The 16008-nt window shown below is 38.1% G+C and overlaps 1 protein-coding gene across 4 annotated transcripts in view; it reads right to left on the bottom strand.

The window, feature by feature from the left end:
* The window catches only part of rasgrf1 (Ras protein specific guanine nucleotide releasing factor 1), a 560812-nt gene extending 550841 nt beyond the window's left edge, over positions 1-9971 (bottom strand). For all 4 annotated transcript variants that reach the window (XM_053500654.1, XM_053500653.1, XM_053500656.1 and 1 more), the window contains exon 1: positions 9459-9971. In XM_053500654.1, coding sequence (XP_053356629.1) covers positions 9459-9734 — 276 coding nt within the window. In that variant the 5' untranslated portion in view covers positions 9735-9971. The remainder of the gene's footprint in view (positions 1-9458) is intronic.
* Between the last annotated feature and the right edge of the window lie 6037 nt (positions 9972-16008).

The following is a 16008-nucleotide window of genomic DNA, read 5'->3' on the forward strand; positions in this document are numbered from 1 at the left end:
GTATGGTTGTGCTCAAACTCGTTGTCAAACTTGTTTCAGTTTTGTTTTCGGACTAAATAAAAAATATATTTCAATCTTCACTTGACTTCCTGCATTTATGCCACGCCGTCAACCGCTACATGACAACCCCTAACAATTTTGATAAAATAATTGTAATTGGACCATTTCTGTGGACCATCACCAATTTTTACTGTAGTTAAAAAGTTGATCAGAATATCTAAAACCTTTTAATTGATAACTCGTGACTTCCTGTTTCTCTGTGGTATAAATATAATGTGACATAGAAGCCTATTTCTCTTATTTACTCTTCAACATGGGAAAGACAAAAGAACACCCCATTCAAGTAAGGCAGGTAACCTTCATAACTCAGGCAATGGCTACAAAAAAAAGGTCAATCGCCTAAACTTGCCCATATCTACAGTCAGAGAAATCATTATAAAGTCTGAAACAATTGGAACGGTGAGAAACAAGACTGTATGAGGACCCAAGTTTATCTTGCCAACACACACTTTGAGGAAGATAATAAGTAAAAAAAAATCTCCAAACCTCACTGTTGGAGAATTGCATGAAAAAATTACATCCTGGGGTCACAAAGTCTTTATAACAACCATCAGGTGCTATCTACATGCCAACAAGTTGTTTGGGAGGCATGCAAGAAGAAAGCCTTTTCTCACCTACAATGACAAACAAACATTTGGAGTTTACTGGGACTTCAACTAGAACCGTGTGCTGTGGTCAGATGAGACTAAGAAATAATTTTTTGGAAACAATCAGTCTTTGGGTCTGGCGTAAAACAAAAGACTATTATGCAGAAAAAGCACCCCATGTGGGGTAAGCTGGAAAGCTTTTGATTGTGTAATGCTGCTTTGAGACAATAATAATTGTTAAAGGCGCTATATAAATAAAATTGAATTGTATTAAATTGAAAGAGGAGAGTCCATAAGAGAGGACTCAGGACTCTGGATGATCTAGAAAGACAGGAGGAGATTAAGTGCTGTCTTGGGGTTGTACGAAGTATTAACATCAGGTACTAACTTGTAATGTATTTTAAATCTTTCTGACACTACGGTATGCATGTTGCTTAAAAGTTCAAGCACTGGTTTCAATGTATTTTGTCTCAGACTGCCTTAAACATAAATCTCCATCGTAAATTATGAGCAAGTTTAATAAAAGTTCTTTGCTTACTATCACCGCTCCATAGAACCTGAATAGAAATCAGTTCCGTACCTTTTAATATTTAGTTTGAAGCCGCCTGGTTTATATATCTGTTGGAGTGCTGCTGTGACTGTCAAGTGTCTTGAGCAAGGTTGAGGCAAGAACTCAGAAAGGCAAGCATATTATTTCCCAAAACTGCACTGCAGTTGCATACATGTGACATCATCATGTATGCAGTTTGGAGAAAGGCATTTTCTTCATTCACTCTTAAGGTTAAGCTGTAGGTGTGCACCTATGGCATCAGTTGTTAAGATCATCATCACTTGTGCTTTTAAATTAGGACCCAATAAATAAATGTACAGCTTAAGATATTCATGCAAACATATCTTTTAGACTCTAATCAATAATGGCCCTTTGGAACCATTTAACTTCAATTTCTACAGTCCAAGGCTGGTCCAAGATGCTGGCGATGTATCAATCACTGATGGCTGAAGAACAGTTAAATACTAACATAAGATTCAAAATAAGCTTAAACTTAAGACATTAACCCTTTAAAATGGACAGGAGCACTGGCGAACCAATTTGCATATCTAAACCTAAGTGGTATTAGAATTGTAACCAAAAAGAATAGCATAATTATTTTGGAATACAAAACCATAGACGTTTTACAATGAAAGCAAATCTCCAGCATTTCCTGCGTCACCTTTTTGAACTTAACACATGTTCTAATTGTGGGAATACAGCCAGATGTAGCTCAGTGGTTAAGGCATTGGACTACGGTTCAGAAGATTGCAGGTTCAAACCCCACCACTGGGTTGTCACTGTTGGGCTCTTGAGCAAGGCTCTTAACCCTTAACTGCTCAGATGTGTAATGACATAAAAATGTAAGTCGCTCTGGATAAGAGCGTCTGCCAAATGCCTAAATGTAAATATGCGTTTCTAACACACACACTAAAAAGGATTTTTAGCACATGATACTGTGCTTGTCGTGTGTGGTGAAATCATTCATGCGCAAGATTTGTCTTTGTGCTTTTCCTGGTGCTTCATCAGTTACTAATCCATAACATTTTATTCTTTGCTCTGTTTATCACTGCAGTCTTCTGCTCTTTTTATTTCTCTCTCTCTTTCTCTCTATTACACACACACACACACACCCTTTTTTGAGTGCATACATTAAATTAAATCCTATCCTCACATAAAGGGCATAGTATAGACACAAGGCCGCAAAAGAAAGCAGATGGTCGAGATGCTTCATCAGCAATAATCGCTGATCAGGAGAACGATTTGTCTGGCTGCTCATCTGCTTCAGATTTTCTGTGTCCATGTGTTGTGTACATTTGTGCCTTTCTTTTAGTATAATCCTTTTAATGAACATTTCTATAAGAATATATTGACATGGACTTTTTTATTTCACTGCTTCATTGCTTGCTATTTTTTTGTGTGTGTTTGCTCAGTTTGTTTAGTTTTTTGCATCGACAAGTTTGAGTTTGACATTCATGGCCATTATCTTTTTAGGAAAATATAAAGGAAAATATTAATATTCTCTATTAAGGTAGAGAATAACAATCATTCAAGAATGAGTTCATCAGAGGGACAACCCATGTTAAATGTTTTAGAGATAAAATCAGAGAGGCCAGATTGAGGTGGTTTGGACATGTTTAGAGGAGAGATTGTGAATATATCAGTAGAAGGATGCTGAGGTTTGAACTGCCAGGCAGGAGGTCTAGAGGAAGACCAAAGAGGAGATTTATGGATGCAGTGAGAGAGGACATAAAGTTAGTTGGCGTGAGAGAAAAGGATGTAGAGGATAGGGTTAGATGGAGGCAGATGATTCGCTGTGGTGACCCCTGAAAGGGAACAGCTGAAAGACAAAGAAGAAGAAGAAGACTAAGGTAGAGAAATCCATAGGCCACTATTAGTGGTAGGAAGCTGGATATCCTGGATCTTAACGAAAAGTAAGTTATAGTGATGATAACTCACCTTTGTGGGGATCTATGAGAAGAATGAGGAACGAATGATGTATATGGCAAGAAGAATGTTGTTTATGGCAGTTGAAACTACAGCAGTAGCTAGTTTGGCCATTTCTAAGGTTCAGCCCAAGCACAAGACTTATTTGGCTCATACCCTTGTGGCATAAAAAACTGAGATAAGATTGAGGGCACTTTTACTTCCCCTCTACGTACACAAACGTTTTAAACTGAAATTAAAACTCATTCTTATAATAAAATTACACTATTGAATAAAAGCATAGGAAAAACATGCTTATTAAATGGTTGCTGTTAAGTAAGTTTTTGGGGGGATTCATGAATCTATCTACAGTACTGTTAGGATTAAACCCATTAGGCCAAACACCATTTGCCAAACAAGCTACATTGTTACAGTACCACCCCTTTTACACTGACATCGGCAGTTCGAGATGGAACGGGTCGGCCAGTCAATGCGAGAGTTGTGACGACATAGCCAGGGGAACCCCAGCACTACTCTCTGCCCTGGCATCCGAGTTACCAAACAATTTCGAGATTTGCTCGAAATGATGTTTGAGCCGTAGTATCACTGGGGCCGTCCTTTGCGTCACACACCCTTAATTGGCTGGCCAGCCAGAGAGACCAACGTGATGGTTGAAGGAAGCAAGCAAACTGAAATGCCCAGTGCCGAGGCTAGCCTCCCGTCAATAAAATTGCCCATGGCCCCTGAAACGATTAGCGCCTCAGGTCGGGCTTTCCGGATCCTGGTCCCTTAGAGCGTAGCTGGTAGGAAGAGCCCTGCATGACAGGGTCCTGCCTTGACTTTTGGGTCTTACCACACCCAGATAGCTAGCCTTTAAAATTCCTCCAGATCCTGTGAAGGATCACGTATGGCTAGCTCATTGCACCTCTCTGATTTGCCTGCATAAGGCTGTGGGGGTGGTAGTCGAGTTTCGGCCACCAAATGGGGTAGACTCTGGAATCGACTCGCGGCCAGATGTAAACCCGGAAGTGGCGGGCGCCTCGAACTGCCCAAAAATTATCTCGAGGCACTTATTAATCCCATGCATCTACGAAATTAACGCGGTTAGTGCTTCCTTGTGCTTATCAAGCACTCTCGCTTGACCCTCAACCATTTCCTGCACCCTCTCCAAGCCCGCAGGCTCCTTTGATGGGGTGACTATTCTGTTACAGTGGCGCGGTATGGAGACTTGCACCACGAGATGTTATAATGGTTATAAGAGCCCTGATGCAGTGCTACAGAGGGGGCCAATGAAATTAGAGGTGGTGAGGGTGCTTATGACAGGCACGGGAAGACCTTTCCGTTTGGAGATAGGGATTATTAATTAAAAAACTTAAAAGGAAACAAATGAAAACTGAAACACAAAATAAACTGAGCTCCAATGCTACCTTATGATCAATCGAAGTGCCAAGGTATCAGAACCCTTTATATAAACACGCTGCCAGGTGTGGCTTTATGTGCGGCTTTTTATGTGCTTTGAATACAATGCAGCATACTGAATACAAGATATTAAATATATTAGATGTTTCTGTCCTTAATCATTTTATGTTAATTAAAAAAGCACCTAAAAACAAAATGTTGAGAGTAAAGGGTAAAAGTAATGATGTAATAAAAAATATAGCAAAACAGTTAAATACAGTAAGTCCTCTAGTAATGAATGAGTTCTTTTCCATGAGCATGTAGGTCGGAATTTTTCATAAGTTGGATTTGTCCGTAAGTCAAGGACCGTCAAAATCTTATACAGCTTTGACACTAATATATAATATAAAGCATACCAAGCCACAGACTAAATCTGTCCCCTTTCCCAACACTGCCACCATGTGGCCAAAAACCATAGCCGTCCCTAAGAAAATAAATCTCTCAGATATCAGGCATCTTTAAATCACGATGGAAATCCTGGACACCATTTTGACAAATTTCCCCCTAAGAAATAATGGAAACTCCAATATGAAGTAAAAATAAAACTAATTAACCTACACTGTACCTTTTAAAGGAGTCAACCCTTTCAGGAGAGGGGCTTTCTTACACACACACACAAGCATGGATGTTGACTTTACTTAGACTGCAAACTACGTTTGAGAGAGGAATCCCGGACGTCGTGTTGTCAAAGTTTTCCTCCTTCTTGAACTGTGAACTGTTTTATTGAGGATACTTCTGAAATTAGGATTATTCGCCATCAGTACAATGTTACTGGACCATCATTTTCTCCCAGACCTCATCGTGCTCCCAGACTGATTCATTGAAACCAGTGAGGCGGATTCATTTTTAGCGCAGGTTTTTTTTTTTTTTTTTTATAACCGCATTTAAACTATACAATAATTCTGTTCTGTGTGAAAAGAGAGTAATCTCCTTCTTTGATATCACAATAAATAGGCCCATCTACATTTTATACATTCTGTCATCATTGCACTATAATCTTCATTAATTTTATTCTTCTTTTATTAATATTTGCTGGTTATACACTTGTGTTCATTCTTTCTATTACTTCTTTGCAGGTGCACCTTACAGATGTTACTTATGCGGTATTCTGGTTTTACCGCCCCGCCTCACGGTGGCAACATTTGGGTTTGTGCGTTTGCTGGCTTCTACCGCTGAGTGGCGCTATATAACTATAGACTGACGCCTCGGGCATCAGTTCATGCTCTCAAGGATTAATGAGCCGCGCTCCGTTAGAGCTGCACATAGTAGCAACATAAAAGCAAGTGAAACATTGTAGTTAAACGAATTCATAATCACAGTATTAAAATTACAGTACAAATGTACTGTAGAATTTAAATGAAATCTTATTAGGATCGAATTTAAGCAAAGTAAACGTTAACACAGTAAGCCTTTAGATTTTATCATCTGTAATTAGAAAAGCTACGCATGTATGTTTTTTGTCATCTTATATTTTGTGTTCTTTAAATTTGTAGTTGATTTATTAACTGAAATAAACGAAAATAAATGACCATAAAAATTCTACCATTTTCAGGACCTGCTACTGCGTCAGCAGATGTTGATGTGTTTTTGCGTTATTATAAGAATTAAATGCAGTAGGCTGTTATGATCATCATACTGTTCTTTAAGAAATTATGAAAACAAACAAATTACATTTACATAGCACCCCAGTTGTGCTGTACCACTGCCGGCAAAAACCTTATAAAATACAAGTGAAACATTAAACGAATTTTTCTTCACAGTACTACAATTACAGTCAAATTTTTTTAACTTAAATATAGGCGTTTTTTAGTTCCATAGAATTTAAACAAAGTAAACGTTAACACAGTAAGCCTTTATATTTTATTATGTGTAACACTCGCATAGCCAGAAAACTCTGGCTGTGTGTATCAGAAAACTTGGGTGAGTCACAGGTGTTGTCAGATTAATGGGCAAAAACTATATAATAAAGCTATATAAGCTACATAGCCTTTATAAGACTTTACTTTTATTTAAGTGCACGCACAATGAGGAGAAAACGTTATGATGTACAATAATGAAAGCAAACAGGGATACAGCGCTATTCTGTATCGGTTTCTGTGAACTTGAGCGCGTCAGAAAATGATTTGAAACTCCATTTATACTCGTCTCACAGACGTAAAAAATATATACTTACAGAAAGCAAAATGTCTGCTTTTTCTATAAACTAATGGAGAAAAAATCAGCTTATGTAATTCGTATAAAACGTGGATTACCACAGCGCATCCACTCACAGCCGAAACGGAAAGACATCAACTTCTCAATGAATTATTAAAATGGCCAGTCAGTTTCCTTGCTGTTTTCCCCGATGCATTCATAATCATTAGTGTTTCTTATCCCCACCCCCGTTAAAACGGCGTATTCAGAGAAAGGCGCGCCCGCGAGAGGTTGTGCGTGCGTGGTCCACTACACAGCTAAAACATTTGTATATTTTGACTGAGATATAAGGCGCTTCACATCGGTGTGCGTTTCGCAGAGCGCTGCAAATATAGCGCTTATTTAACACGTATAAATGTGTGTTTGTTATATTTCTCAGAAAAATAAATCTCTTATAAATGTCTTATATCGGGGCGCGCGTTCACCTGACTTTGGATCAAAACTCGGCAAATGGAAAGAGCGCACACGCACCGCGGGTACACGCGAACATTTTACGTTCACTAAAAGATTTATTCACAACCACATTTTAGCCATTCACACACATGCATTGTGCTATGTTGTTTGTACACACTTTTACTTTTCCTCTCCCCTTTAATCAAAATGCTCCCGATATGAGCCAACACGAGCAGCTTTGTTTCAGTCAGAATATTCATGTATCATAAAGAAAGGCGACATATACTTGCTGATTAAACACTGGATTTTTTTAAGTGAAAGCGCATGATGTGAGCAGCTTTAATTATTATTAATTAAATAATTATTCAACGCTGGACATAAACAGCTAAAATCAAGATGATAATTATTTTTTAGATTATTGTTATCATGTTCTTTTGCTGTTTGCGTTCAGCGTTAAATGAATATTTAAAACTGAAGCGCCTAGTGTAGATTCATGCCACGATCCATTTTATCATACAAAGATCATTACGTTGTGCTCGGACCACTGACTCCAAAATTGACATTTTTACCATTAAAAAAAAAAAATGTTTTTACAAGCCCTTGAGCTGTTTGTGGTATTTTCTTTAATAATAACAATAGACAGATAGAAACAGAGTCTGTCTAAACAAATTTAATTGCAGCCGTTTTCCAAAATGTCCCTTTGCGCCACCTGGCTGTAATTTCACAAATTACTTTGAATTGCGACTGATTTATTTTGGCTGTCGCCGTTTGCCGCGACAGAGTGCGCGGCAGTCATAGACATTCCATGTATATTCCACATGTATATACAGTTTTGTTCCAATCTAGATATACAATTATCATGCACATATAGAAGCTGTATATCCATATTATTTGACAGCTTTTTTACCTCTTTAATTCACCTTAAATTGACACCATTTTTACCTCATTAATACACCTTAAAATGTAAAATGTGTATCTTTTTCTTTTTGCTTTTCCTTACTGCAATGCTTGCTTGTAGGTTACTTGTTGTAGAATTTGAGAACTGGCTACTGTAACTATACAATTTCCCTTCAGGATTAGTAAAGTAATCTATCTATCTATCTATCTATACAGGGTGACACAAAAAACAGGAACTTTTTTACAATCCAATAAATCTAAAAGTGATAAAAGAAATACATTTTATTCATAGTAATTAAAACCTAAAACTGGCCATTTACGAAACATTGATGAAATTTATAATTTTTTTAAAAATTGCTGTGCAGTGTGTGAAGTCGCTTCATTACGCATTTTAAAAATTCCCGTTATTCTGTGTCACCCTGTATCATTTTATCACTTCAGCACCTCATGGAAGTTGTCAACACTGAAGTAGTGGCAATTTGTGTAGTGAGCGCTGTCTCTAACTTAAATTGGTACTAGTTGGGTAGTATCAGAATAATTTTTATGAGTCGTAGATTTTAAACAGTATCAGACCGATACTCAATTCTGGTATCGCTATCAGGACATCCTACTAAGCTTAAATGTTAAACACTGGGTTTTAAATATAGATAAGAAACACTTGGGGGAATTGAATTTTTAAAATATTATGACAGTCTAGCTTTAAAACCAAAGGTGTGAGGTGTCAGTAAGAGTATATAAACCGTTTGACAGGGTATTTTGCTATTAATAACATCACAGAGGAAAATTACCCCATCAAACACACACTGATTTGTTGTCACTTTTCTGCATGATGGCGACTGAGATTTATCACCTACCATCCTTATCATCATTTTCTCTTGGGGGAAAAGAAGAGCATCCAAGCAGACACTTGTGAAGTGTTGGTTGCGATAGAAACTTGACAACGATTAATTTAATCTGCTGATTTAAACCCAATATATGTATACACTATTCTATTTTTGTCTTTCAGTATTATGATAGAAGCTTTTGGATCTTTAGATGTGGATAATTAATATCTAAGCCAGACTGTATGCTACATATTATGTAACCAACTACCCATTATGCAGCACAATATAGCCCACCACGTTAGGGAGATGTCACAAAACCAAACGTGGCATTTAAATAGACTGCATACATGACACAGCAGTCCCAGTTGCGCTTATCATTTCGTTTCTGTGCGTTTGTGTGTGTGTGTGTGTGTGTGTATATATATATATATATATATATATATATATATATATTTATTTATTTTTTATTTTTTCTACAAATAAATATGTAAACGTCACCCATTAAGGGAGACGTTTACAAATTAAATTGCATCTAGAATTTTTATTGAGAGATGATGGAAACACAGCAAATTGTCCTCTTTTCAGTCCTACCTGTTTTTCTAAGCACTCCTTGGCGGAGAGCGATGGCTTAGGCGATGGCGACCGGTCACACACACAACCCTCCAACAGGTACAATCCTGAAGGCCTCGAGCTCGACTCATTCTCAAAATAAAATAGCATGTTTTGCAGCAGGGCGAACCACTTGGTGTGCCATTTCGTGTTGTCCGAGCTCTTCTTACTTAGACAGCCCCGCCTCGTGCCGTCCTTTTTTGCTAGAAGACCAAGGTAGGTGATGTGGCCATCATTGAGTCGCATTCCCTTCTGCATTTTCGCATACGAAATACCAGCGCGGTGTGTTCCTTACCTTTTTCTTCTACGAGCAAAAGGTCCCACGATTAATAGGCAATAAGCCGCAGTCTATTTGCTGGTATCACGAATGTATAAAACACGGTGAAAAACGAAAAACCCAAATGTAGCCTATTAATATCCTAGGCTTAAAAAACCTGTTTGGGCCGACGCAAAAGCTCGTGCAATCCTTACACTTTCGTGAGAGTCAGACGATTGATTAACGAAGGACAAGCGGTGCTGTACCATGAAGTCTCCACAAAGCGCCGCGCGCCCGATGGATAACCGGAGATTGACGAAAGTGTCACGTGATTCTTTCCGCTTTCAGAGCATCCGAACGTAAAAAAAAAAAAAACCCGTCGCACTTGTGCTATATTTGCTATATTTTAAATTCATCAATATTCTCTGTTAGTAAGGTTGTTTTACAGGTTACTGGATAAAATGAATAAATGGTGACTGGACACATGTTATTTATAATTCTAAAAACATTCTATTTTCGAATAGACTGTGTCAGTGTTTCATTAGTCATTGATTTATTGCGCTCAACTCATGGTTGCCAAATCTGTCTCCAAAGCATCCCGTGCCCTGGAAGACGCATTACAACAATTAATGCGGTGTAATAACAGTTTCTATGAATTATTATTTGAGCAAGGTCCCATGTTTACGCCATGTTAATTCGGTGTTATCTGTTCACTGTTAAATCAGAACTGCATCAATATCTAAAACATTTTAGGAGTATACATGGTGACACTACAGAAACTCTACAGTTTATCACTACAGTATTAAAATGTTTGTATTAATTTCACGTTGTGGAGTGTTAAAAAGGCCACTTGCAGTGAAAACGTTACACTAATTAGTGTTGATCATCATTAAGAGTAGGGTATTTACCACTACAGGCATAGCATTAAATCAATTGTACTGAAATCACTCTCATTAGGGATTCCAGTTAGATTGTTTATTATTTTCACTCAGTCATACATGACACCATATTGCTTACATTACACTGTAAACTTATCATTTATCTATAAATTTCAGATAAAAAATACTTGTATTAATTTCATCAGCCACATTATGATTCCCTCTAATTTCCTTTTATACCTTTTTTAGTATAGTATACTAATAGCTATTTGCTGAGAGTTATGTATTAATATTACCTTGTATACCTTCATCAAAATTAAAAACGCGCTGTGTCATTCTTTCAATAAGCTTACACAAAGTTAAAATTACTGCAGTGATTATTAATACCTAAGGTCTGTGTGCTTTTGGTTGGTTTCCTCTAGATATTCTGGTTTCCTCACACTGTTCAAAGACGTGCGTTAGGTTAACTGGTGTTAATAAAAAAAAGCCTGTAGTGTGTGTGTGTGTGTGTGTGCGCGCGCGTGCCCTGTGATGGATTGCTACCCTGTCCAGTGTGTACCGCGTCTTGTGCCCAAAGTCTTCTGGCATAGGCTTCAGGCCCACCATGACCCTGTAAAGGATAAATGGTATAGAAGATGGATGAATGTATTGCATTGCCTTGTAACCATCATTCTTCTCATGGGGTAGTTCTAGATTGTGTCAGAACTGTGAGCAAATATACAAGAAGTTTAACCTTATCTCATAGTGCCTTGATACAGAGTAGCAACCAGCCAGTTAGTTTAAATAATCATCTTGCAGTAGGCTGCTTGACGTTTTGGAAGAAGTGGGATGTCTAGTCTTTTTTTTATTAAATGCCATGGTGAGAAGTACCATCACGCCCATACATTGCCTAAAATGGTCCTCATAAACGTGGCTAAACAATGCAAGTTTTATTTCATTTAACATAAAAATGCATGTGCATACACAATACGGTTATCTTTTCAGATCTGAATTTTATGAACATGTTGCCTGTTTGCAGTTATAAAATGTATTCAATACTTGTTATTCAAAATTCCTGGTAGGTCCAAAGTCACAGAGGACAGCCCTCAATGTGGCTGGCAAGCAAGCAAGACACAGAAAGACCAGTACAGATAGAGGTTCACTGCAAGCTAGAACTTCAACCTAATTTCCAGTTATTTGCTGACTAGAAAATTAGAGAGGAACACAAGTTGACCATATATATATATATATATATTTTTTAATTTATTTATTTATATGGCGGCTTGAACATGCTGGCAGATGCTCGGCAGAAGTGAAAGATCTCCTGAAAGACAGCATCGGTTTTTGAAGTCCCCAGGGCATCACCCTTCCTGCATGCTCAGTTAGGTGAAACAGCAGGTATTTAGTCCACTCACTTTTGTAAAATGAGCTTAGGCGGGTGAATCTGCGGTATTTACTATTTAGCGTGCTAACCTTTAAGGTCCCCGGGCGAGGGGCATTTCCCAGCTCACGTGCCACTCACATGTTTAGGTTGGTGTGAGTTGACAGCGTTAGAACGGTAGAGTTGCAGCAGATCCTGTTCTCTCTGTTGCAGTCAGGAAAGCGATTTCAATCCCTGAGGGCCAATACAGAGAGACTAAGGAATCTCAATTACAACACCACATAGGACTTAACACTCTGATCTGCTTTCTCACAAACAATTTCACTACCCATCACATTGCTCATATGGCACACTTGCATATTTTGCACACTACAGAACTGTGAACTTTGAACTGCGACACATACATTACACACATTAACGCATTACATACAATATGACACATTTGCACATTTTGCGCACACCATAGAACTGTGAACTTTGAACTGCAACCTTGCACGCTATTCTGCAAATTCGGTACATTATCTTGCCCATAAATGGACATGGTTCAACATTCCAATTCATCTCTTCTATATTTTATTATATTTTTTATATTTCTATTTTTACTCTACTAATTTATTTTCATTATTTTATTATTTGTACATAATGTAAATTTAAAAAACAGCTAAAGTTTATTTCCATATTTCTCTATACCGTATATACTGTATTTCTAATTTGTAAAATTCTCTTATTTCTCTTATTTCATACTGAAACTTTCTTTTTACATTTTTAGTTCATCAGCAGTTGTATAAGCATTTTACTTTATATCATGCTGTGTATGTGACAAATAAAATTTGAATTTGAATTTCATTTGAGATCCTGCAGGCTTTTCAATGTGGCCCTCTTCAGTGTCGCTGGCCTCACTGGTAATGTGGGCCTTAACAGCAAACACAGCAACCTTTTCTCCGTCAGGGCCAGATTGCTGTGCGTGCAGTACTTTGGCCACTCTCCCATGCGGTAATCAAACAGATTTAGATTTTAGAAACATTATATGTAAAGTTAAATATTTCAAGACTTCTTTGTTTTGATTTCAAATATTATAGCTTACAGCTAATCTCAAAATATTCAAATATTTCCTAAAATTATTTCCAAAAAGGATTTACAACAAAGAAATTATGAATAAATAATGCTAATTTTTACACTATTTGTGGGGGTCCTTTCATAGAATGTACTGTATGACATGGAGTCATTATTGAAAACAGGTTGCTTTGGTAGCAGCTTTTAGCTCATCTGTATTGTTGATCTAGGTGTTTCTCATCTTTCTCTAGACAACATCCCATAGATTCTCTAGGTGTTCAGGTCAGCCGAGTTGACTGGCCAATTAAGCACAGTACTGGAGTTTTTTGCACTGTAGGCATATGCTACTGTAAGTCCTGCAGGAAAAGAAATCAGCATCTCGATAAAGTTTTCAGAAGTTCTTCCACATGGCTGCATTGACTCTGGAATTGATAAAACACAGTGGAGCAACACCAGCAGATGACATGGCACCCCAAATAATCCCAGACTGTGGAAACTTCACACTGGACTGGATTCTGTGCCTCTTCTCTCTTCCTCTAGACTCTGTAACCTTAAATTTCAATGAAATGCAAAATTTAATTTCATTTTTAAAAATGTATAAAAGAGGAATTTTACAGCATTTGCAGCTTCTGAAGATGTCTGTGTGTGGTGGCTCTTAATGCACTGACTCCAGCCTAACACCACTCCTTGTGAAGTTTTTCCAAGTTTTGAGTCTTCTTGAGGCTGTGGTCAGCACTTTGCTTGTGCACCTTTTGCCACCACACTTTTCCCAGTCAACTTTCCATGAATAGGCATCTAAAGTATACAGCACTCTGCAAAGAGCCAACCCATTCAGCAATGACCTTCTCTGAAGAGTGTTGATGATCACCTTCTGAAAAAATGTCAAGTCAGCTGTATTCCCCATTACTGTGTTTGCATGTACTGAACTAGCTCGGGAGATTTTATGGTATTTATAGTATATAAAACACAAACTCAAAATTAAATATTCTAATATGTTGACTAGAATTTGTATTTCCATGAGCAAGCCAGAATTTATTTTAAACTAAAACGGCCTGAAATATTTCTCTTTACATGTACTGAATGTAAAGTATATGTGAGTTATACTTTGTGAATGAAATCACAAAAGAAAAATGAACTTTTTCATGTTATTCTCATTTCATGATATTCTATTTTTCAATGATATTCTAATAATTCAAATATCCAAAAAAAAAAAAACTCCTACACTGTGAACAATTGACTTCTTAATGAAGCGCAAACTATGCTAATGTTAAGAGAAGCTCAGCTAGCAACCCCTCTCTTCAGAAAGGTCATTTTAAAAGGGTAATTTTAAGTTGTGTTATTACCTACAGTGCTAACCACTAAGCATCCATACCTTGGTGTAAGGAACACTTTTATTAAGTTTTTTTGCAGGCAGCTGAATTATCTGCGAAGGTCGAATTATCTCTTCTCCACTGAGGGCTGGTTGGCTTTGGAGAAGAGATGGCGACCTTTGCAGATAATTCAGCTGCCTGCAAAAAAACTTAATTAAAGTGTTTCTTACACCAAGGTATGGTCGCTTAGTGGTTAGTCACCTTTCACCTCCAGGGTACAGGTTCGGGTACCGGCCTTGCTTGAGTCCCGCTCTGTGTGCATGGAGTTTGCCTGTTCCCACCATGCTTAATGGGTTTCCTCCAGGGACGCCAGTTTCCTCCTACAGTCCAAAGATATGCATATTAGACTAATTGGCATTCCCAATCGCGCGTAGGGTGTGAAAAGGTGTGGGTTTGTATGGGTCATGGATTGGCATCCTGTCCAAAGTGAACACCACCTTGTGCCCTAATTTTCCTGGGATAAGCTCTATGCCCCCCACAACCCTGCACACAGGATTAAGCATTATAGACAAGTGGATAAAAACCCATAAGATATTTTTTAAGGCCATGACTTAAAATTACACTGAGCAACTGAATAAAGATGTGGTGCTAATGTATGTGTTGTTGGTCTTTCGGCTGCTCCTGGCAAGGCGTCGCCAAAGCAGAATACCCAGTCCACACTACAACTTGGCACAGGTTTTACACCGGATGCCCTTCCTGATGCAACCCTCCCATTTTATCTAAGCTTGGGACCGGCACTGCATCCAGTGGTTGGGGTTTGGTTGGTTTGATTGGTTTTCCTGATGCATTGTGTTCTGTACGTCAATAAAACTGCGACTTCTTTGCGGTTTAATGACATAATGTTATTCTCCAGTGGAAGCGCGTGTGGAATGATAACATCGCAGGTGACATGGAAGAGGAAAAGCCTACCGCCTTGTATTAATGCTTATTTAGGCTACATCGCAAAATCAGTATTTGGTCCCCTCAGTATTTGGTGAATGAAGCATATGCACAGGCTGCAATTATGTTTTTTTTTCCTCCTCCTCCGTTTCAAAACCATGGTGACATTTCGCGAACATTGCATATATCGCAGAGCTAGTGTCAAGCAAATTTCGCCTTCATCCATCTTGGCTAATGTGTATCGCAAGAACTTCCCTTTAAGTATGTGCGATGTTTCAGATGGTCTGGCAAGTGTAAACACTTGAATCATGAATGGGTCATAGTTGAAAGAACATGTAAACAGATGGTCAAAAAAAATCAGATATAGGCAACAAATCAGAATTGGGCATCAAGACCTGCAGTGTAAATAGGGCTATAAATATAAAGAATAGATCTCTTGTGCCCCGTTTACCTCATCTAAAGCCTCGTTTACACTGCAGATCTCGATGCCCAATTCTAATTTGTTGTGTAAATGTAGCTTAATACATGTAACGTGACAAAATGTGGAAAAGTTTAAGGTGTGTGAATACTTTTGCAAGGCACTTTATATTGTAGCGTTTTACGGCCGGAAAGGATGTTGGAGAGACGAGTGAGCTTAATTGCTGCCCAATGCAATGGCTGGGAGTACTTTAACCATTTACATGAGACCCAGACCCAATTCAGTCTTAGCATGACCCGGAGCACATTCAACAGATCA

The sequence above is a fragment of the Clarias gariepinus genome, chromosome 7 (assembly GCF_024256425.1).
Source record: "Clarias gariepinus isolate MV-2021 ecotype Netherlands chromosome 7, CGAR_prim_01v2, whole genome shotgun sequence".
In the NCBI taxonomy this organism is placed as follows: Eukaryota; Metazoa; Chordata; class Actinopteri; order Siluriformes; family Clariidae; genus Clarias; species Clarias gariepinus.